This window comes from Amblyraja radiata, chromosome 8 (assembly GCF_010909765.2).
Source record: "Amblyraja radiata isolate CabotCenter1 chromosome 8, sAmbRad1.1.pri, whole genome shotgun sequence".
In the NCBI taxonomy this organism is placed as follows: Eukaryota; Metazoa; Chordata; class Chondrichthyes; order Rajiformes; family Rajidae; genus Amblyraja; species Amblyraja radiata.
The window spans coordinates 24,650,802-24,675,091 of NC_045963.1; the positions used below are offsets into that span (position 1 = coordinate 24,650,802).

At 40.3% G+C, this 24,290-nt stretch overlaps 1 protein-coding gene across 6 annotated transcripts in view; it reads left to right on the forward strand.

The window, feature by feature from the left end:
- mark1 (microtubule affinity regulating kinase 1) overlaps positions 1–24,290 on the forward strand; it is a 142,878-nt gene that overhangs the window by 93,505 nt on the left and 25,083 nt on the right. For all 6 annotated transcript variants that reach the window (XM_033025382.1, XM_033025384.1, XM_033025381.1 and 3 more), the window contains 9 exons: positions 3,800–3,848; positions 6,714–6,779; positions 10,145–10,215; positions 15,526–15,582; positions 15,721–15,957; positions 18,191–18,310; positions 18,485–18,584; positions 20,464–20,576; positions 22,992–23,145. In XM_033025382.1, coding sequence (XP_032881273.1) covers positions 3,800–3,848; positions 6,714–6,779; positions 10,145–10,215; positions 15,526–15,582; positions 15,721–15,957; positions 18,191–18,310; positions 18,485–18,584; positions 20,464–20,576; positions 22,992–23,145 — 967 coding nt within the window. The remainder of the gene's footprint in view (positions 1–3,799; positions 3,849–6,713; positions 6,780–10,144; positions 10,216–15,525; positions 15,583–15,720; positions 15,958–18,190; positions 18,311–18,484; positions 18,585–20,463; positions 20,577–22,991; positions 23,146–24,290) is intronic.

Sequence of the window (24,290 nt, forward strand, 5' to 3'; positions counted from 1 at the left end):
TACAATAAAGCGCTGATTACAGTCTGATTGAATGAAGCTTTGCTACAATTATTAGAATAGCATGTGACCAAATTGGTGGAAGATTGCCGTAAAGAGCCCAGACTTTATAAAAATATTTTTTTATGTGAAGCTCTCCACTCTTCAGGTATACAAAGGGTGTTCGGTTCTCCCTGACCAATCGTGAATCGAGAAACTTCCTTTCTCATTGCTTTATTGTGTGGGATTCTCAGTCTTGTCCAATGTGGCTACCTAATGCCAAACTCTGCTCTCTGTAACCTTGGATAGATATAGGCCTTCACCCCAGCACAGTTGGCCTAATTCCTGGCCTGTGTCTCATTGAGCCGAAGTTGCCTCTTTCTCCAGCATTATAGGCATTGCTGCAGCCTACCTACACTATGGGCAGTGTATTGTTAAGGACTGGCACCCTTCTCTGTACAGCAAAGTAACAGGCAATTGGCAAAATTGGATTAAGTCGTATTATCAATCCACAAGTTGTGCATTTGTGATAGAGTCCATGTGTAAATCATTCTTACAGTTAAGCATGGGTCCTAAATATTAATTTTACTCTTGCTTCTCATCTGCTCTGTAAAGTAGTAGAAATATATACAGTGTCTGTATGGCGCGGCGGCCTCGCCAGCAGTCTGTTTGTCATTTCACCCTTTTTGTTATTTTTAGTCTGTTTAGATTAGATAGATAGATTAGATTAGATATGCCTTTATTGTCATTCAGACCGAAGTCTGAACGAAATTGAAGCAGTCATACATACAATACAATACAATAAAAAACAACAATAAACACATATTAACATCCACCACAGTGAGTCCACCCAACATCTCCTCACTGTGATGGAGGCAAAAGTCTTAGGTCTCCAGTCTCTTCCCTCATCTTCTCCCTCTGCGCTGAGGCGATACCCCCCGGGCGATGTTACAACTGTCCCGCGGCTCAAACACCGCGGCCCGGGGTGGTCGAAGCTGCCGCCCACCAGTCCTGTTGATGCAGCCGCTGGCCCGCGGCCGAACCCCGGACTCAGGCCACCGCCGCCAGAACACCGTACCAGCCACCGGAGCACCGTTCCAGCCCCGAGCCGGATCGCCCTCACGTGAGTGCCGTTACCGTCTCAGCCTCGCGCCAGGCCGCCCCGACTGGGCGCCGCTCCTCGCTCGGGCTGGGCCGCCCCGACTGGGCGCCGCTTCTCCCTCGGGCTGGGCCGCCCCGACTGGGCATCGCTTCTCCCTCGGGCTGGGCCGCCCCGACCGGGCGCCGCTCCTCACTCGGGCTGGGAACGCCGTACCTCCCCGAGCTCGGCCACTCCGACGGGAGCACCGTTCCTTCCTCGGGCCGGCCGTCCTCACGGGAGCGTCACAGCCCCTCACGGAAGCCCTGTTCCAGCCCCGAGCCGGGCTGTCCTCACGGGAGCGAGCTCAGTGCGAGTCCTGGCGGGCTCTGCCTCCTGAGCCTCGAGGTCGCCAGCTCCGCCATTAGGCCTCAGCGCAGACGGAGGCAGAGAAGGGGAATACGACAAAAAAGTCGCATTCCCCCGCAGGGAGAGACAGCAAGCCCCGTTTCAACCCCCCACCCCCCCCCAAAACAGAAACTAAAAACCAAAACTAGACTAACCAAAACGAAAATAATAAACCCAAAAAACACAAAACAAACAGGACTGCCGGAGAGCCGCTGCAGCCAGAGCCGCGCCGCCACTAGGACAAAGTATGTTTTTGGCGGTTTCTTTGTCTTTTTTATGTGGGGGAGGTGAGGGGGAAGAGGGGAAACTGTTTCCTAGTCACTTCTTAGTCAAGGATGCGTCTTTTCTCCGAGTCGCATCTTCGCGCCCCCCCTTCGCGGTCTACCATCTGGATTGGCGCAGCCTTTCCTGCCGGAGACCGGCCAGAGCTTCAGCTGCAGCGCAGCACTGAATTCCATCGCGGAGCGGGCGATGCCTTACCGGGGATCGCCATGTTGGAGTTCCGGAGTGTTGGGGCTGCTGTTTAACACCGTGGAGCTGTGGTTTGTGGAGTTTCTAGCCGCGGGCGGCACTGACTTTAACATCGCGGAGTCCTAGGATCCTTTGCCGAGGGTCGCCAGTGTTGGAGCTCCGCCCAGCTCGGCCTGTCGACTTCGGAAACCGAAGCCTCCGGTAAGAAGTGGCCGATTCAGAAACTCCAAGCCGCGAGTGTGTTCTTCCGTTCCGATGCCAAAGTTCCGATCATCCCGGCGAGAGGGTCTGAACTTCGGGCCGCCGTAGTGGCGACTGCAGAGGTCTCAAAGGCCCCGACCACGGGTGAACAAAGAGGAAGATGACTGAACTTTATTGCCTTCCCTCACAGTGGGAAACCTCAATTCCGCTGTGTGGGGGATGTTCATGGTAAATTCTATCGTGTATTGTGTTCTTTTTATTCGTATGGCTGTATGGTAACTCAAATCTCACTGCACCAATTGGTGCAGGTGACAATAACTGTAACTTGAACTTGAACTAAAGATTTTTTTCCTTAGTTTCTACTTGTTCTTTTATCCCTCTCTTTTTCTATCCTATTTTAATGTTTCTGTACAAGTTTTTTACCAATCGATTAAATCCAATTTCTAATATCCTTGTTTCTACTTATTGATTTGAACTTTACTACCTGGACACTGGAGTCACCTAGATTTGGTTAGCAAAATCTCTTCATTCTTTAAATATATACAATGGATAAATGGCATACTTTTGAGAAAAACATCGTGGACATGTACAATTTCAGCCAAACCATATGACCCATGTAAACGAAGACTTAGTTGATATTGTCTTCAAGCTTTGCAAGATGTGTGCAATGTGATTGACGTGTTGGTTTACAAAATGGCTGATGAGCCATAAAGTAATTCATTAAATAAGGAATATTTTGGAGGCATTTCTGAGAAATGACACAAAATATAAAGTAAAAACATATAAGTGTGAATGGTCTCACGTTGAGTTGTACTAACAGCCCACAGCAATTGCAGCTTGACTGTAATTGGTTTGATTTAATTGAATCAAGGCATAATCAATAGAGACCAATAATTATAGTATGTATAAGAAGGAACTGCAGATGCTGGTTTAAACCGAAGATAAACACAAAACGCTGGAGTAATTCAGCGGGACAGGCAGCATCTCTGAAGGGAAGGAATGGGTGACATTTCGGGTTGAGACCCTTCTATAGTATTTCAGTCTCATTTGACAGACCCTGTTAAATTTCTGGGTAGATTGTGTTCAGTAACAATTAACTAGTTCATCATGCCAGCCAAAGCTGATCTATTTTAGCAAAGAACATGCCGGATGAGGATTTATTTGTTAACCTTGGAAAAATGTCAGTTGCATATCATAGTTCAGTTTATGTTGTAGAATACCTGCAGCCAAGAACATGTTAGGAGGCAAACTACAAGGTGTTCATGTAATCCTATTGCCTGGCCACCAATTATAACGCAGTGCCTGTTCTCAGTCCTATTAACTCATAACTATTTTACAGTTGCCTTGCAGTGTAAGAGTGACATTTGTATAATACCAGGCAACAGAATTTGGAAAGTTTCTCCCTAGGGCTGGATTCAAACCAAGGTCAAAAAAGGTGAAAGAGCTTATATATTAATGCACTGAATTGCCCTGTTCTGCATTATGTTTGTTTTGACACTAATCCAAGTCTTCTGTCAAAGATCAAAACTAAATGGCCCTTGTATTGTACTCTGTTGTGCAGACGGCTTCATAATGAGTTTCTGTAGTTTACTCGAAAACGGAGAGCAGACTATAATATGTTTTTCAGAAAATGCTCAATGCTCATATTATTTTTCATTTAAATAGCTCTTTCGGGAAGTAAGGATTATGAAAATTTTGAATCATCCCAATATAGGTAAGATTGTATTTTAATCATATTTGACTGTGCACTGAATATAGATGATTAATTTTAAATAATCTGTTACTCTTTTGTAAGAGCAACATTTTGATCTTTCATTTTTAACATTCTACTGACCATCATTTTCCATGCCTAATGTAATAAATATTTGTAATGTTGCATCCGCTTTTGCTTTGCTTTCCACGTTTTTGTTCCCTTTCTAATATCTGCCTATTCTCAATCCAGTGTATCGCGGCGGGTTTTGTTTCACTGGCAGTGATGAGTGGTGTGGATGGGTACAGAAGAAAAAGGGATTCAATTTACTTAAATTGTCAGATAAAACTTAAAAGTGTGTTTTTCCCCCCCTATGAATTAGGGAGGTCCCTGACACGTGTAATTTAATTCTGAGGTTTTTATAATATAAGTCCCCCCGAGCTACAAGGTGCTGAGGCCCACATTCAACACACCTAGCTGAAATTACAGTGGTGTAGAAATTGGATATGATCTGTCTGTACCTCTTTGCATTGCGCCACTTTCTTTTTCGACACCATATAGCCAAAGTGTGAACTAAACAAAACAGTATCTCACAAAGGATGACTTAATTTACCATGATAGAAAGGTCCTTTCACAAGCAGCTAATGAGAACAATGTGCATCAAATTAGGGTGAACTTGCATACTTCATTTTATAACATATTTGACTTGGGTAATAAAGTGGCAAATCTTTATGGTGTCGGAAAAGAAAGCTATGCAATGCAAATATGTACAGGCAGAGCATATCCTATTTCCACATTGCTGTCATTTCAGCTAGGTGTGTTGAAGGTGGGTTTCCAATGTCCATTCTATATATTGTTCTTCTGCTCCAGTTCCCCACATTCTCCACCCAAATCCCTTAACAGCAGTTTCTGTTTTTTACCACATTAGGTATTTTTTAACACTTTTTTTTAGAAAATCAAGCTAGTGTGCGAAATTGAATTCCTGTTTTTTTTTTTTTAAATAGTTTGTGTTTATGTGGAATAATTAATGAAACTTTTTTTTGGGAGGCTTAAAGCACAATTTATTAAGTTTCAATAAATTCACAACCTTTCTGCCTCACACAATATGGAACTAATATTTCTGAATGGGGACCAGATATTCACATTGCTGTTTTACTAAATGTATAATTTAGGAAGAGCCGATCCTGGACTGACTCTGGACTCTGGTCCTGTACACGGGAGGGAAATGGAGGAGGACTGGCCAAATTTTTGTGCCTTCCACCACAGTGATGAATGCTGTGGTGGATGTTTGTGTTACAGTTTTATTGTGTGTTCTTTATTATTGTACTGCTGCTGACAACCCAAATTTCCACCGACCCTGGTTGTGTGGCAATAAATTATATCTATCTATCTATCTATTTATTGGAATTTATTAGGTTATCTTTGTATTTAAAGATTTGGATTTTACAGTCCACGTCCTTTTCTTACTGGCAGAAATAAATGAACTATTTAATTAAAAGTATTATTTTACTTTTCCAGGCAGTATAAGCATAGGGAGCAAGGAGAATTATGGTATACATTCTCTAACTCTCAGTAACAGTCACTAATACAAGATTATTTCTTAACATTACAAAATGATATTCAGAGGGAATCTTCAGATAGTGCCTTGTGTTCAAAAATACTGAATAACTTAGCTGCAACCTTGTCTGGATTGAAAAGAGAAGTACTGATGCAGTTTAAATGCAGATTTGGGAATGCCATACGCTTCTCCCAAATTCCCAGCGACAACCATGTATGTAGATTTTCCGTATAGATTTATATAATTTTCAGTAATGGGGGGAAAAAAATGTTAATGCTAGAGTCTTGGCGAAACTACCTTTGAGCTCAGCTTTGTTCATGTCCTCTTCTCTCTAGGAAATTGAGAAGCATCATTGCAAATGTATCGAATATCATTCCTCTTAGTTTAAGAAATCCTTCAGGCAATCTCGCAAAACTTTCATTCGAGATATGAAATGCTATGGATGCTGACTGTCTGCAAAGTGCTAGAGTTCACAGCATCTACAGTTTTTGCTGTTTCAGTTCATAGTCAGTTCCAGCATTGTTTATTTTTGTCATTTTCCTTTCTTTCCCTTCCTCTGCTTTCATTCATCTCATATTATCCATATCTGCTCCTGGCAATGATCTTCAGATGTCAAGCCGCATTCCCTCTCTCAGCTGGTACCACAACTGCTGCTTGTCTTGATTTTCTGCCAATCACAAGCATTCAATTTGTTCTCCACCTACTATTATTGTCTTCAATTCAAAATGTGCAAATTTCTAACTTTTCCTCGTTTTGTTGGGAAACTTTCAGACTGAAATGCAACTGTTTTTCACTTGCCTTTCTAAATCCTGCCTTGTTGGCTGCATATTTCAACAGTTTTCTTTTTATATTATTTAGATGTGTAATTTGCAGAACACTTCCATGGATTCAGATCTATATGAAGCAGGTTTATTTTCAGGCGCCGAGCATTTAGAAATGCCTCAGACCACGTAAATGTCATATGTAATAAACTGCAGGTCAGATTGACACTGACATTTACTATGTTCATCGTGATCATTGGAAGGTCAGAGTGAAATTCAAGTATCTTTGCAACAGGCAATATAAGGAAAATCTCAAACCGCACTGTTGCACAGCTTAAGTGTTTAAATCTTTCAAATGGAATAATGACTTGAATGGGGAAGATTTAATTGTGTGAATTCAGAAGTAAGGATTATTTTTTTAATTGGCTATTTTGCTTTATGAACTTGTGCATTATGATGGTGTCTGATGTATAAATGCTAACCATGATCAGAATAATTTATCCCCACACGCTACTTTTTTAATAATGATTTTATTAGTATTATTTATAGGCAACCTTTTTTCTCTCCTAGTGAAATTATTTGAAGTAATTGAAACTGAGAAGACACTGTATTTAATCATGGAGTATGCAAGTGGGGGTAAGTGAAGTCTTTGGCTGTTCCTTGTAATTGATGCAAAGTTTGTGGCTTCCACAAGAAGAGAATCTCTCTGAAATAACGGAGGCACAAGAGACTGCAGATTATGAATGCTGCAGGGGGTGAAAGTGAGAGCAGCTGGAGGCGAGCAGCTGGTCAGGCAGACAGCATTGGAGGGAAATGAACAGTCGATATTTCGAGTAGACCCTTTCGTGTTATCCAATAGAGAGCCAATGTTTTGGGTTAAGACTCTTCGCCTAGACTGATGTAGGGTCTTGACCCAAAATGTCTTCTGTCCATTTGCCCCCACAGCTGCTGTCTGGCTCGTGGAATTCCTTAAGCTGCTCTCCATTTTTTGTTCACTGAAATAATGTTGGAATCGCATCACTGACTCTCTTAAAGTGGTTAAGAAGGAACTGCAGATGCTGGAAAATCGAAGGTAGACAAAAATGCTGGAGAAACTCAGTGGGTGAGACAGCATCTATGGAGCGAAGGAAATAGGTGACGTTAGTCTCAACCCGAAACGTCGCCTATTTTCTTCGCTCAATAGATGCTGTCTCACCCGTTGAGTTTCTCCAGCATTTTGTCTACCTCTTAAAGTGGCTGTTCAGTTAAATGCACTCTTAAAATTAAAGACAATGTTTTGTCGCCATTGTTATTTATCTCTTCTAGTATTTATCTCTTCTGGGTTTTTTTAATTAAGATTTTGCTCCATTCTCCCTTTGTCTTCTGTGAGTCTCAAGTTCCTGAACAGCCTGGTTCCATTAAAGCTGTTCAAGCAACCAAAAACATAGATTGATATCTATGTAAGCAATCCTTTCGAGGATGATGAGCTGTAGTTTTAGCTCAGTTGTAAAAAGACAAACCTAGAAAATTAGTGCATTTGTACAGGGAACATGATCGGGAACAAAAGAGGAATAACTTAATCTCAACAATTGTATTAAATAAATAATTGAGATTAAGTTATTGCTTTTTTGTTCCCGATAAAGTTGTTCTTGGCCAATTAACTCCGCAGTGTTTGCACATTAACTACTTTAATCTTTACATTTTGAAGCACCTTGTATTTGTGCACTATTTGTTAAACTGAGAGTTGAAAGTTATATTTGTATTCTAAAATCGTAATCTATGGCAAATGTGAATAAGAGATGATAAATTAATGTGTGTCAAATTATCTTAAAATTTTAAAGATAGTAGTTATAACTATAGTTTTCCTCGGATGAATACAGAACCATTTATCTATTACCAAAAGTACAATGCAGTAAATTTTTCTAGCAAATTCCTTTTGATCTATACCCCAGAAGATTGCAGGGTGAGATCATGTTTAAATAGTGTGACGGTTGAACTTCTAATGCCAGCAAAGTGTCTCTTACATCAAATCTCATCTAAAAATATCTGCAGGATAAAGCATTGGAATGCAGAAATGTTATACCGGATACATTAGACTGTCACAATATGTATTATGTTTTTTTAAGCTTTGTCCCACTTAAATGTAGGTCTGTCACATTCTGCTCTTTCAAATTCTACTCCAGCTGTGAACCTCTGGATGTCTGGGTACTCCATAAATTCTTTCCATTCATCTTTGTGATCAGTCAGAAGACACACAGTTCAAACAGGGAAACTGGTAATACACCTTTTCCTTGAATTGGATCAGTCCCTTCTAACTTAAATTTTTGCACGAGAATAGACTAATTTATTCAAGAAATTGTAGAAGACATTCTGCATTTAATTGTAAGTGGTGTCTTCTTGAAATTACTAGTAATTTTGCTTCTGTGGGAGGGTTCATACAACATGATAACCTTGATCATTCTTCATGGCTAATTAGTTGAAAATCTGTTGAGATTAATGTAACATAATTAATAAAAAGCTTTTAAAGTTTTCCTTAAATCGGTTGACCTTTTAAGTATTTGGAAGAATTGAAAGAAAACAATTCAGTTACCCTGCCATTCACATTTGATCTGCAGAATATTTATTAGATGCCACTTGTCATTTTGTTTCATGGAATTAAAAATAAATTGTCTAGCATTATTTTTGTCGTCACAAAATGCCTGAGTAACTCAGCAGGTCAGGCAGCATCTCTGGAGAAAAGGAATAGTTGACGTTTCGGGTCGAGACCCTTCTTCAGACTGATGTCAGGGGAGTCGGTGGGACAAAGATGGAATGTTGTCGGAGACAGTAAGACTGGTGGGAGAACTGGGAAGCGAGAGGGGATGGAGAGAGAGGGAAAACAAGGGCTATTTGAAGTTAGAGAAGTCAATGTTCATACCGCTGGGGTGTAAGCTACCCAAGCGAAATATAAGGTGCTGTTCCTACAATTTGCGCTGGACCTCACTCTGACAATGGAAGAGGCCCAGTACAGAAAGGTCAGATTGGGAATGGGAGGGGGAGTTGAAGTGCTGAGCAACCGGGAGATCAGGTAGGTTAAGACGGACTGAGCAGAGTTGTTCAGCTAAACGATCACCAAGCCTGGGCTTGGTCTCGCCGATGTACAGAAGTTGACACCTGGAACAGCCGATACAGTAGATGTGGTTGGAAGAGGTGCAAGTGAACCTCTGCCTCACCTGGAAAGACTGTTTGGGTCCTTGGATCGGTTGAGGGTGGAGGTAAAGGGACAGGTGTTGCATCTCCTGCGGTTGCAGGGGAAAGTACCTGGGGAGGGAGTAGTTTTGGTGGGAAGGGACGAGTTGACCAGGGAGTTTTGGAGGGAACGGTCTCTGCAGAAAGCAGAAAGGGGAGGAGATGGGAAGATGTGGCCAGTAGTGGGATCCCGTTGGAGGTGGCAAAAATGTTGGCAGATTATATGCTGTGATTTTTGTAGTGTTGCTAACTTGGTTGTATCTTGCCCACAGCCAACGTAACTGAATAAAGCACCTGCGTTTTATTGTTTCTGAATTGTTAATGTATGATTCTAATCAAATGAAAGTGGATTTGTGTTATATTCTTCAGCTTTGTTTGCCAGTTGATCTGGTACTCAATTCACAGGCTGTCCTGTCGAGTATCTCCAGTCTGCTTTCAAGTTTTTATTTTCATTATTTTAAATGGAGATGAGAACTTCCTTCCTTTGTACATTTAAAAAAAAAATCATAATTATAGAGTTCAGAAAATATGGAATGTGATAAGGTTTGCAACAAAGATTTTGTGTTTGAAATTTGTCTTTGGCCACTGAACAATGAATCCAAATTTTGGAGGATTGTAGCTGCATACTCTATTGCATGTGTAATGCAAGCGATGAAGGATGTATTTCTACCACTTTGCTTTTCAAAGTTCATTTGAAAAGAGCTTTGAAAAGTGAACATTTGGGAAGAAGTGTAATATTAGATTGTGCATTCAGTAAACATGCTTCATTCTCCTTTTACATCCTTGCAATGTAGGAGAAGTTTTTGATTACTTAGTTGCACATGGAAGAATGAAAGAAAAAGAAGCAAGGGCAAAGTTTAGACAGGTGAGTTGGGTGCAATTACATAACAATTTAGGTTTAATTCTCATGACATTCATTATAAATTGTTATAGATTGTTGCATATAAATATGTGAACTAAATTACCAGGTTTGAAAGAGTGATTTAAAGGAGAAAAGAAAGATAGGAATGGAAGGGGGAGGTTTAGCAGTTCCTCAGCGCTGGTGCAGTTATAGGGCTGGAAACACACACTTGAGCAATGTAAAAACAAGGATGTGTAATTTGAGACTTGCACAACCCAGTGGTTTATGGTAGTGAGTCAACGGATGCACTTGAACAGAACAACAAGTAATGGGATTGGGCATCAGGATTTTGCATGACTACCAGATTGTAGATGTTAGAATGTGGAGGGCTGACCTGAAATGAATTGGAAAAGATGGGTCCAGGCACAATAATCACATGAATATGAAATTCAGCATCAGACGATCTAAGAATGGACATGAGTCTGGTAATATTACAGATGTGGAATTATGCAGACTAATGGCAAAGATATGTAGTAGGATCTGGGAGTCGAGTGGGAAGCAAGAATGCAAACAAGTCCACTGAAACTTTTATCAAACATTTGTCTAGAAGGCAGATGATGTCATCGGTTAAAGAAGTGTGTCTGGCAGGAACGGTGGGTCTTGTCTTCTGATATGACTGAATGTTGTTAAATACTTCTAACTTGAGTAATGCTTTAGATGATGTAGTGGGGCGGGAGGTTCAATTAAAGATATTTAGTTTAGAGATACAGCGCGGAAACGGGCCCTTCGGCCCAGCGATCTCCGCACATTAACACTACCTTACACACACTTGGGACAATTTTACATTTATAGCCAAGCGAATTAACCTACAAACCTATACGTCTTTGGAGTGTGAGGAAACTGAAGATCTCGGAGAAAATCCACGCAGATCACGGGGAGAACGTACAAACTCCGTACAGACAGTACCCACAGTCAGGATCGAACCCGGCTCTCTGGTGCTGAAAAACAGTAGCTCTACAGCTGTGCCGCCCTGAGTCGCAGAGTTTAGGAAAAGATGGACACTGATTTAGAGGGTAACTACACACTCGGGGACTTTGAAGAAGGAAGAGTTGTTAGAGTTGGGGTTGTAGTTTGCAAGAACTAAAGGATCAGCCATTAATGTAGTGCAGGCTAGCTTCTTTGAGGAAGAGAGGAGCACGAACAGATTGGAAATAAATTTTAAGCCATTAAGCAAAATTTTGATGAGCTGTTTTGTGAGAACTGTGTTAATGGAACTAAAGTTGAGTCCTTTGAACAAGATATGCTTGGAAGAAGTGCAACAAGCAAAGTACAATAAGCAATGTGCAACATTCTTATACGTTTCCAACTTCTAAAACCACTGGGTTTGCTGAATTGGTTCCAACCAAAGTCATGCATGACATCCTAAGGTATTAAGGTCATAAGGAATAGTAGAATTAGACCATTCGGCCCATCATGTCTACTGCCATTCAATCATGATTCTGTCTATCTCTCCCTCCTAACCCCATTCTCCTGCCTTCGCCCACTAACCTCTGACCTATACTAATCAATAATCTATCTATCTCTGCCTTAAAAATATTCACTGACTTGGCCTCCACAGCCTTCTGTGGCAAAGAATTACACAGATTCACCACCCTCTGACTAAAGATTGCCTCTGACTGCATCCTTTGTGATGCATTTCCCTCCTCTTCAATGCAAGCCCATCATGATGGGAAGAACCTCCTGCAATGTCTTTCCTCACTGCCCCAGCATAATCAAATACTCCCCACTTAATGCCACTTAGTTTCCCAAATTTAATCAGAGAATTTCAACCAATGCTTTCATATTATATTCTGGATTTATTCCATAAATCCCTCTGCTACTCTCCCTCCTCCTTAAGACATTTAATGCATTAAAAATATAACTGAACCTTTGGGACATTTGCCATAATATGTGGCTCAACACCAAATATCATTCATTATGCTCCTGTGAAACTTACTGGTAAGCAAGATGTCAGTCTTGCTAATAGTGCAGGTGTGTCTCTGTATGAATGAATGAATATTGGCACATGTGACTGTGACTTGTCATCTTCCTTAGTGAAATGCTACATGTTAAAGACATCATGCACAAAAGTTTTGTACATTTCCATGCATGCATGATATCACCCAGTTGTAACTCTTATTCCCTTCACTGAAAAAAATAATAGGGGTTAGATGTTAGCACTCCAAGGTCATTAGGAATTGTCTTCAGTTTCATATCTAGAATTGTCATTGCTTCACTATGGTATGTTTAGATGAACAGATAATGCAAATGTAACTACCATTCAAACATTACACTTAAAAATAGAAAACTTTATTTTTAACCAAAATTGCAGTTGTGTGAAGCAGCTTGCCTTTGTGGTAGTACTATCATCTAACAAGTTGTAGCTACATACGCTGATGCCTCACTTTTTATTGAATATAAGTTACAGCAAGAGTAGGCCATGTGTCCTTGGAGCCTTCTCCAGCTTTGAGACAACCTGCTATATTCAGGTATTATTTTCCTGTGTTATGTTGGATACAATGGATTTTTTGTTATTTACAGAAGGTCTGTGAAAGGGGGTGAGCGTAAAGTAGAGGAATGTAGTGTTCCTCGTTCAATAAAACTGCAATAAATTGTCTGGTCATTTATTGTTGTTTTTGACATCTGTGTATCATGGGCATGTGGTTTATCACAAAACAATACTACAAATACATTTCAAATATAATTCATTGGTTGTGAAGCATTTCAGTTGAAGGACGTTCAAACAATTTCAGCAGAGCTGCATATTTAATATTTACTGAGGGATGTGTAATGTAAGTAGAAATCTGTTCAGCCGATCCTGCTCCAACATTCAGCATGGGAAGAGGGCCTCTGACTCACCAAATAGGATGACCTCATATTTATCCATATTATTAAAAAATCTCCCATATATCTACCATTCCATCATTCTGCCAAAATCACTTTGGAACTTTTCTTCTTCCTCCTCAGGACACTCATCTTTATCCTGTCCACAGGATGCTATATTTAATTCCTACATACAAATCAATGTATTGTGAATAGTTGGAGCACCAACAATGATCCTTCTGTTACTCTACTGACCACTGCTTGTAATTTTGAAAATTACCAATTCATTCCTTTGCTTCCTATCAGCCAGTCAGTTCTCTGTTAAATATAAGCACCTTATATTTAATCCCATCTGCTTTTATTTTGCACATTATTTTCATATCTTATCAAAAGAATACTTTCTGAAAGTCCAAATATTTGACATTCACTGGTTTTCCCTTATTTATTCTGCTTGTCACATCCTCTCAAAACTCCAGTAGATTTGTCAAGCATGATTTATCTTCCACAAATCCATGGTTGCAACATCTGATCCTGTCATTCTTTTCCAAGTTCTCTGCTATTCCATATTTTATTATGAGCTCTACCTTTTTTCCTGCTACTAGTGTCAGGCTCAACTGGTATAAAATTCCCTGTTTTCTCTTTACCTGATTTTTTTTTTTTTACATCGCGATTATGTTAGATATCCTTCAATCATTGGAACTGTAGAGTCTGATGAATGTTGGAAAATGCCACTGATACATCCTCTTTATAGAGCCACTTCCTTAAGTACTATACAAATAAAACTGTTGTGCCTTGGGAATCTATTCCCTCGCATCATTTCCCTATTAATACATTTAATTTAGGTTCCCTTGCTGTGTTTCCCAATATTCCTGGGGTGTTCTTTGTAACCTCCTTTATAAAGATATAATTTAATTAATTTGTGAAGACAGAAGTATGCCATTTCTTTATTCCCTATTACAAGTTCTCCTATTTCTGGGTGTAATAGACTCCTCATTTCCTTCACTAATATTTTTCTCCTCACATCTCTGTGAAAGTCTTTATATCAGAGTTTTAAGTAATCTGTAAGTTTTGCTTTCATACTTTATTTTTTACCTTCCTAACCAATCATTGTGTTGAATTCTAAACGGCTCAAAAACCTGCAAATTTTTCTGGAAAATAATATTCTGATTAAAATAATTATTTAAAAGTTCAGGTCAAATAATTGTATTCAGAGTGTCATATGGCACAGAAACAGATCCTGTTAGCCCACCATGTTCACATTGACCTTCAATACCCATCTATACTAATTTGATTTACCAACACTAGATTCATAGTCCACTATTCTTGGGCGCTTGAAGTGCTTATCCAAATATTGTGATAGTACCTGCCTCTACTACTTTCTCAGACAATGCGTTCCAGATGCAAACTTTTTATTGATGAAACTATTCCTGCACAGATGCCCTCTGAACCTCATACTCCTCACCTTAAACCTGTGTCCTCTGATCTTGGTCACCTCTGTCATGGGGCAAAACTAACATAGTGTCCACCAAATGTCATAATTTTCTATACCCCCCCCCCCCCCTCCCAAGCTTCCTTTGGTCCAAGGAAAAAACATCCAGTATGTCCTACAACTGAAACATTCAGCCCAGGCAAAATCCCCTCTACACCTTCTCCAGAGCAATCACATCATATGGTGTTGTGACCAGAATTTCACACTGTATTCCAGCAATGGCTTGACCAATGTTTTATCAAGTTATATCAAGACTTCCCTGCACTTGTTGTCTATGCCCTGGCTAAAAGTGCAAACATCCCCCTATGCCCCCTTCACCATTCTACCTATCTGCACCTTGGACTTGTACACCAAGGCTCCTCTGATTCTCAATACTCCCTGGCCCTTGCCATTCACTGTGTATGCCCTTCCCTGAGTAGACTCCCCAAAATGCATCATTTGCTGATATGTATATAAAATGGCAGTTTTATAAATATCTACCAGCATTTATTTGCAACTGAAAATCTTTTAGTGCATTTTTAGTGACTAGTAGTTCCCATACATGAGAACAATTTACACATGTGACTGAACAATCGATTTGTTTTAATTCATTGACATAAATGATAATCACAAATTCAAGTTTGCTCAATTTTTAGGTTTTGGCATATATTCAGGACTAGAAAAATGAAATTAAATGCTAATGTTCAACCAAACTTTCTCTTAAAGAGGTAAGAACTGAAGTGTACAGTTTTTTTCTGTCATACCATAGGAACAAATGAGATCATTCTTATTCCTTAAATTCAACATATTCATTCTACTTTACATCCTTCCCCTTTCATAGTCATTTTTTTCTCTGAATGAGTGAACTTGTGTTAATGTTATCTCAATCAGATGCATCACTAACTTTGATATTTAAGATAATGTATTGCTGCAGCTTCAATGAAATGACACTGGCATATGTGTGTTGAAAATGTTTCTGAATTGTTCTGATTTTTATTTTTCAGATTGTTTCCTCAGTAGAATACTGTCATCAGAGGTGTATTGTACATAGAGATCTTAAGGTACCTGAAACTGAAAGGAATTTTCTGATTCTGTTGTATTTTTAACAGCTGCTTCAGTTTAAGGTTTTGTTCATTCATGAATTCATTGGTATTGTAAAAACTGACAAAGGTAATCATTTGATGCTTCCATTTTTTTAGGCAGAAAATTTGCTTCTCGATGCAGACATGAATATAAAAATAGCAGATTTTGGCTTTAGCAATGAATTTACAATTGGTAGCAAATTAGACACATTTTGTGGAAGTCCACCCTATGCAGCGCCAGAACTTTTCCAAGGAAAGAAGTACGATGGCCCAGAAGTGGATGTCTGGAGTCTCGGCGTCATCCTTTACACGTTAGTTAGTGGATCTTTACCTTTTGATGGCCAGAATTTAAAGGTAACTTGTGTCTCTGTTTTTTGTCTTTTACATTGGATTGTATAAAATCTACAATACAGAATACCCATACTTGTTATCAGCCATACTGACTGTATTGCTCTGAGCTCCCATCCTTCCACTTCTAATCTATTGTAATAGAATATTCTATTCCTTCCCCCTTCACATGCTTATCCTGATTTCCCCTTAAATCACCTGAACTATTCCGTTATTTCCATGTTCTTCTCTTTGGGTAACATTTCTTTTGAAAAGGTTATTCGATTACTCGATGACTGTCTCATATTGCCATCCCATCAGTTCACTGTAATCCACAAGTGGATCCACCATATCAGCTCTTGTTAAACATGTCGCAGCTTGAGCACAACGTTGGTAAAGTCCCATGTTGCTAGATCTAAAACAGCTTTGTTTTAGCCTTTCGAAGGTACATGAAAATATAATATCATTGTAAGGCCCTCATTTTTCAGTTATTCCATTATCCCCGCCACCCCTCTTCCCCGTAACGATTGAGGATGTTTCTCTACTCTGACGTACCTCTTAAGATGAAGGAAAAATTGAAAGTACCACTCTTCAGTTAATACCATTGTGATCAGACTGCCCTTGGCCTTGACACTTCGTGCAATCTTATGCGGTTCATGATGTAGCATCACCTTTTGTTGCAAGTTACTTTGTATTTTAATGATCTATATTTTTACTTGATGTAATTTTGCTTACTGGCTTGGCAGCAGTCTTACTACTACAGTTACTTGCCGAGTAGAATATCATAAAATAGAGACATTGATTTTGAGTCCAATAATGTTTAAAATGTATTGATTTGGCATTTTTTTGAATTGGCACCAATGCAGAAAGCACTCTCGTAAAATGTCCTTGGGTGCTTGTGCACAAAATTTATAGGGCTTACATGGCACAAGTTTATTTCACTGACCTTGATGCTGGAGCCCACAACTACAGCTCCACCATGCTCACAGTAAGTAAATGTGAGTAAGATTAAAAATATAATGGAATGGTGTTTCATTTCATCAGTTTAATAAAATTAGTAAAATAAAATCAGCTCCCTATTTATCCCCGACTTCCCGTTACATCCACCTAAAAAACAATGGATGCATTGGTACTACTTCTTACATCATTGTGGAAGTTGACAATTTAATAATATTTGCTTATTCATTTTCACCCCACTCTAGAATTTGCTTGAGCCATTTCTCTCCCTTCTCTGTCTCCATCTCAGGAGACAAATTATCCACTAACATCTGCTATAAACTCGCTGTCTCCTACAGCCTCCTAAACTGCACTCCTTCACATCCTTCTCTTAGATACCATTTTTTTTGCCCAGTTTCTCTTCCCCCCCAACCCTCCCCTTTTTCCTTTGACCCACCTCAGGTTCACATTTAAATTTAAAAAAAAGTTTTGTCCCATTTCCAATAGTCTCCTCCTGCCCTCCTCATCACCTACTTTCAACCCCCTTCCCCTCCTGGTTCCATCCACCCTGTACATGCAGATTTTATCCACTATCTTGTTCTGGTTTTATCTGTTCTTCACCTCTCCCTAATGATTCCCATTATCACCTTACATCAGATTCTGGCATTGGCAGCCTTCACGTTACTGTTTATCACCTCCCATCTGTCTCCATCTTCACTCTTCCCCTACCTGGCTACATTCAAAAATGTTTCTCTGCCTTTTCTGTAACCCACTGACATCAGTCTTCCAACTCCCGCCCTGCCCTTCCTTACTGGCTACATCTGCCTGCCTGTCATCCAGCACCTCAATCCACCAATCATTTTCTGATTCCAATCTCACCCTCTCTCTCTCTCCACCTTATACAAGTTATCTTCCCTTTCCACTCTCATCCTGATGCAGGGTTTCAACCTGAAGCATCAACAGTTGTGCTCAGCCCCATGCCCTTCGTTTTTAGTACAATGGCTTGACTTGGTAGTATACTAAAAACACTTTGAAAATGCTGGAATCCATTAGTAAAGTAGTAACTGGGTACTTACAAAATTATGTTTAACCATTCAACACAATTTTATGCCAAGTAAATCATTTTGAGAAATCTAAGCCTTTTAATTTTTTAGCTAGTGGTGTAAATAGAAGGAAAATAAATCGACGGGTTATTCGGTTTAAAGGCATTCTTTGATTCTTGTCTCAGTAAATTCAGTACTTTTTGACCCAAACATTTGAGGACTTAATTCTGTCTCATGGTCCAGGAAAGGTGCTACGATTTTTATTTGTTCCCTCCCTCCAGGAATTAAGGGAAAGGGTGTTGCGAGGAAAATACCGTATTCCTTTTTATATGTCAACCGACTGTGAAAACCTGCTCAAAAAACTTCTGGTATTAAATCCTGCCAAACGGGGCAGTTTGGAAGTAAGTGAGACCCTTTAGAATTTGTGAAGCTTACATTTTTGTTAATGGTTAATGTGGTTTTTAATTACTAATTTTTCCACTTTTACTCCAAAAATTATTTATATAGTTTTTGAAAGTTAATAAAGTTTACCGCTGGCAAACTTACTTAAATGTCGAGATTTTTTTTGGAAACAGCAAATTATGAAGGATCGATGGATGAATGTTGGTTTTGAGGAGGAGGAATTGAAACCATACGGTGAACCAGAACCTGACTATAGTGATTCCAATAGAATAGGTAAATCTTTTAATATTGCTTGAATGATGGGGGTTTGGTCTGCTGATCAATTGAAGTGAATTACAATTGTAAAAATTACTGTCCTTGGTTTATATTCACTTTTTCTATAATAAACACATTGAAAATGAGTAAAAAGGTCTTACTATTTGTTCATTGTACAGGTGCACAACCTTTTATCCGAAAGCCTTGGGACCAGACACTTTTCGTAATTCAGAATTTGTCGGTCTTCGGAATGGATTTTTTTTAGCGTAGATTTTAATGGCTGGCTCAGTGGTAGAGTGCTCCGCTCATATCCGCAAGGTCGCGAGTTTGCGCCTTGTTCCCGGCAGTAAACTCGGTCGCGAGTTTGAGTCTTCAATGTAGTTTTTTCTTGCAGAATAAATGTTTGTATGAAATGCAGTGTAGGAGAGGTGTACTGACTGTGTGGGCAGAACTTTGGAAGTGATTGCCCACCAGTCTAAAAAGCCGCTGTGTCTCCCTGTCCCTGGGGTAGCAGGGGGCGATCAAACAGCACAATACCCCCCTCCCCCTCCAGAGGAATCCGCTCCCCGATGGGCCGCTACGGCGACAAGTGGCAGTTTGCCCACAGCCCGAGCTGCGCCCCCTCATCCGCCACCCCAAGAACAAGACGTACCTTGCACACCATCAGCTTCTGCCCCTACGTGTTCCTCTGGAGTTGGAGCGGGGCAGGGCTGGAGTTGCTGCTGGCTGTGGGTCTCTGGGATCTCCGTGCTTGCAGTGGGCCTGGGGGTCGGTGTCCCGTTGGTCCTGACGTCTCCAGCCACCCCCCTGGACTGGAGCTGAGACTGGGAACTGTACCGCCCTTGCCCCCTCCCTCTGCAACAGCAAACAACCCCACTCTCCTGCAAGGGCGGTACAGTTCCCGGAGGATGGCAGGTGGCCGGAGACGTCAAGACCAACAGGAACCCCACTCCCCGATGGGCCCCTACGACGCCCCGAGCTGCGCCCCGTCATCCGCAACCAAGGTTCCTCTGTAGTTGGAGCGGGGCTGGGCTGGGCTGCTGTTGGCTGTGGGTCTCTGGGATCTCCGTGCTTGCAGTGGGCCTGGGGGTCGGTGTCCTGATGAGGGGGCGCAGCTCGGGGAACGGCTTCTGGTGGTCCTGACGTCTCCGGCCAGTTTGCAGTTTTCCTCTGGAGTTGGAACGGGGCTGGGCTGCTGTTGGCTGTGGGTCTCTGGGACCTCCGTGCTTGCAGTGGGCCTGGGGGTCGGTGTCCCGTTGGTCCTGACGTCTCCGGTGACTGGCACGGTCCTGCTGCAATCGCCGACGTGAAGACAGTGCAAAGTCCCCGCGCCGGTGCAGAGGGGAGGGAAGGGGTCACACACATGGCCGGGAAGCAGAGGGGTGTAGGTGGGGTGAAACTGAAGGGAGCGACAATCTGCTGCTGCCTGCCCCGCTGAGTTAAAAAGTTCCCACGCAAGACTCACGAAACACTGTGTATCGTGAGTCTACCGTGGGAACTTTTTAACTCAGCGGGCAGGCAGCAGCATATTGTCAATTATTAACCCTCCCGCGCAATATACCCTCACCTTCTCTTTTATGAATGGGGATTTAGTTCCCCTTTCTTCGAGGACCGACCGGAGGTTCCGCTGTCACCTCTGCAGGCCGCCCTCGGTGAACGTTTTCAAGGACCTTTCTTCAAGGACCGAAAAAATGGCCGCTATTTGGAGGTTTTCGTTATTTGGATCTTCGGATAAAAGGTTGTGCACCTGTAATATGTTGTAGGATTTCCTCAGGCTAAGAATGAGCACAGAGATTTAATTTGCTGCAGAGATGTGGTTATGATGAGAATATTGCTTTGAGTGTGTTTAAACAAAATATATATTTTTAGATTGTAATTTTTGTTTTGATATTCACAGAAACTATGATTACGATGGGCTTCCCAAGAGATGAAATTACTCAGTCCCTTGTGGGACAGAAGTATGATGAAGTCATGGCCTGCTATCTATTATTAGGCAGGAAACCTCCAGAGGTAAGTTTCATAATAAATTATTACCAAGCCAGAAATAGTTCTGCGTAATGCAGATTATAGGGATATACACATGCATGGATTTTCTCCATTGCTGCCCTTGAACAGTGCAACAGTGGTTTCCCTATTGAAAGGGCTGCTGCATTGTTTCATCTCCTGTGTATCACTATATAAAACTGATCAGCATTTTGACTTTCCACTGGACTCTAGAACCTATCTTAAAAAGCAATAGTTTTTTCTATCCCTTACTCTATATAAATATTATTTTTTTTAAAAATATTTTTATTAGAAGCAATGTACAATAATATAAAGCATGAATAACATAATACATTTCATGTACAACTTCTTGTTTTAAATTTAGTAGTAAAAAAAGTAACAAAAGCAAGAGAAAGAGAAAGAGAATGTTAAATACAGTAGTGATATTGATAGTTCATGAAAAAATAAAGAGAAAGAGCCCATAAAAATGTAAAGCCCGGGAGAAAAAACAAAAGTGAGAGATGGAACCAAAAAAAAAGGATAGAGAAGAAGAAAAAAAATTAAATAACAAAATTAAAAGGGATATACCGGCTTCGTATCTTTACACACCCCTCACCCGGTTCTGAAACAGTTAATTTCTAAGGTAATGTTGCACCATATGCTTGTAATAAGTCGATAAAGGGAGACCAAATCTTTAAGAATTGGTCTGATTTACCTGATGGAATATTTTTTTAAATGGCATAATTTCCAGCTTCAAAATATTTAGGCTGAGAAAATTAATTGAGAATTGTATTGTTCTGTTTCAGTACACAAGACAAAACTCTCTTGACTCCAGGAACAAAGGAAAAAGCGCTCTTCAGTTTTGTTCTGTCATTCAATAAAATAATTGGTTGTTACTATCATTCGTTCTGGGGTTTTAAATTAATATTTGCCCTTGGGCTAATTGCTATTTGTAGGGAAGAGCTCAACATAAATAGCACCACCTGCATATGTTTCCTAACATCAACCTGACAGTTCTGGTGACCCTTGAGTCAGTGATAGAGACGTTGTTGGATAGATTCTGAAGGACAAGATTTACGTTCACATGGAAAGGCAGGGACTGATTCAGAGGAGTCAGCAGGGTTTTATGCAGCGGAGATCAAGCCTCACAATCTAAGTTTTTTTAAGAGATAACTTAGAAAGCTGATGAAGGCAGGACATGACTTGCATGTAAGGCTTCAACAAGGTGCTGCACAGTAGGCTGGCCAATGGGTTCAGGCTCAAAGAAACCAAAGCGTGTTAGCAAACTCGTCCATAATACGCGTGGCGATAGGCAGTAGAGGTTAAGAGTGAATATGGTTTTTTTTTTACAGAAAGCCTGCCACAAGTATATTACAGGAATTGGTCTTGTTTTTAATATGTATAATATAATATTGGGCAGTACAGTGGCACACCTGTAGAGTTGCTGCCATACAGTGCCAGAGACCCGGGTTTGATCGTGGGTGCTGTCTGTCCGGAGTTTATACGTTCTCCCTGTGACCACTAGGGTTTTCTCCCCGTGCTCAGGTTTCCTCCCACACTCCAGACGCACAGGTTTGTAGGTTAATTGGCGTCTGTAAATTTTAAATTGTTCCCAGTGGGTAGGATAGTGCTAGTGTACAGAGTGATCGCTGGTTGGTGTGGACACAGTGGAGAATTAAAGTGGCCAGTGAAGGAATGGTGGGGTAGTCCTGCCCACCGAACACCGATGCCCTACAAAACAGTCACTCAATATGCGTTTGGTTTCTCCAGTGTGTAGGAGACCATATTGGAGTGAAATCTGCATTAGCAGTAGGGCAATAGAGTGAAGAAAACATTTTCGATGTTGCAAGTGAAAGATACAAGGCTGGAATAGTGGTTTATATGATATTGTTCAATTCAGTGTTGAGTCTGGTTGGTTTAATGCTGACTGGGATGATAAGGAGTTGCTGGGCGTTGTTGAGACAGTGTAAGAAGCCAATTAGAGGATAGTTGGAGTGGGATGAAGAATCGATCTGACAATTCAATGTAGTGTGAACAGTGGTACTGTTTTCGATATAAATGATCACATAACTTTTTTTGAGACAAAGCAGGGGAAAGTTTCAAATATTATCAATATTTGTTACACTAAAACATGTTTTGAGATAGATTGGTAATCTATCTCATTTCTATTTGTGTATCCTTTATTTTCACAACTTGTTCTGCAATTATTTGTCCTTCATATGTGCAGTGAGGACACTTGCAGCAATTTTTCGTTGATGAAAACTCCACAATCCACACTATTCGGGAAGTATTGACCCATGCGTTTAAAATTAACGTCAGATTGCTTGGAATAATGGAAACTAAAAATTTAATGAAAAATGTTTTATCTTAATACAGTGAAAACAAATAAAGATTTAAGGTTTCAAAACTTATTTTTAACAACATTTCTGTTCCAACTTCCAGTTTGAAGGCAGCGAATCTGTATCCAGTAGTAACCTGTGTCAAAGGTCGCGACCCAATAGCGATCTCAACAACAGCTCCACGCAGTCCCCTGCACATTCGAAGGTCCAGCGCAGTACATCAGCGAATCAGAAACAACGACGGTTTAGTGATCATGGTGAGGATGACATTCAAACATGTAATGTAACATGGCACATTTCAACTTTGAGTGTGCGGCACCTTAGTGTGCTGTTCTGGAGCAAACCTTCTTTTAACTTTTAATTTCATCCAGTTATTTGTTTCAGAGTATTTTGCATTCTTAATCGACTAAGTTCATCATTTTTGGTTGTGTATTCAAATTTGACAGTTGAAGTTTTTCCTCTTGCAATGCCTTTCCAAAATAATTCCTTCACCATCTATCAGTTCCTGCTGGATTGCAGATGTGGAACTTCTAATTTTAATTGAATCACTACAGCCTGATAAAACTTAATTACCAGTAATATTTACTTTCTGTGAGGCATTAATTTTTGAACAATAATGTTTCTCTTGCAGGCTTTATTAACCCACGTCACTAACAGATAAAAACCTAAATTGGTTCAAACTTTAGTGTTCCATTCGACCAGTTGTTCATATCTGATTACACATAATTTAAATTTGTAGACAGTATATTGTCTCTCCCTGTGTTGCTAGACATTTACCTGAAGTTTTAACTGAATATTTGTATCATGGGATGTTGTTTAGGAAGGATATTTAATTGTTAAATAATTGAAATTAAATAACATCCTTTTAAAAAAAAAAAATAAAAAAAAGTTTTTTTATTTATGTAGTTGGGGGGGGGGAAATCAAATGGGAATAAATATACAGATGCTCCCCGATTTATGATGCTTTGACTTGCAATATTTTGACTTTACGATGGTGCAAATGCTGGGCAACGGCAGCGAGCCGCAGCTCACTTCCAGTCGCTTGATCAAATTGTATTAAATGTGTTTTCGACTAAGGATATTTGCGATTTACGATGGGTTTATCGGAACGTAACCCCATCGTAGGTCGAGGAGCAGCTGTAAATGAACATTCTTATCAGATTAGATTGCATTATTTTGTTAAGATTATGGTTTGCAAACAAGATTTGGGTGTTAGAAGTAAATTTTAGGATAATAGATTTAAAAGCCATTTCTTTCAAGCAAAAAATTAGAAATCTAAAATGCACAACAATCCCATTCAGCATCTAATAGAGATTCTGGTTAAATAAACCATACAAGAAGAACCTGAATGTTTATTTTTCCAGAAGCTGGTTGGCTTGTTGTTACGCATTCCCATTTTGAT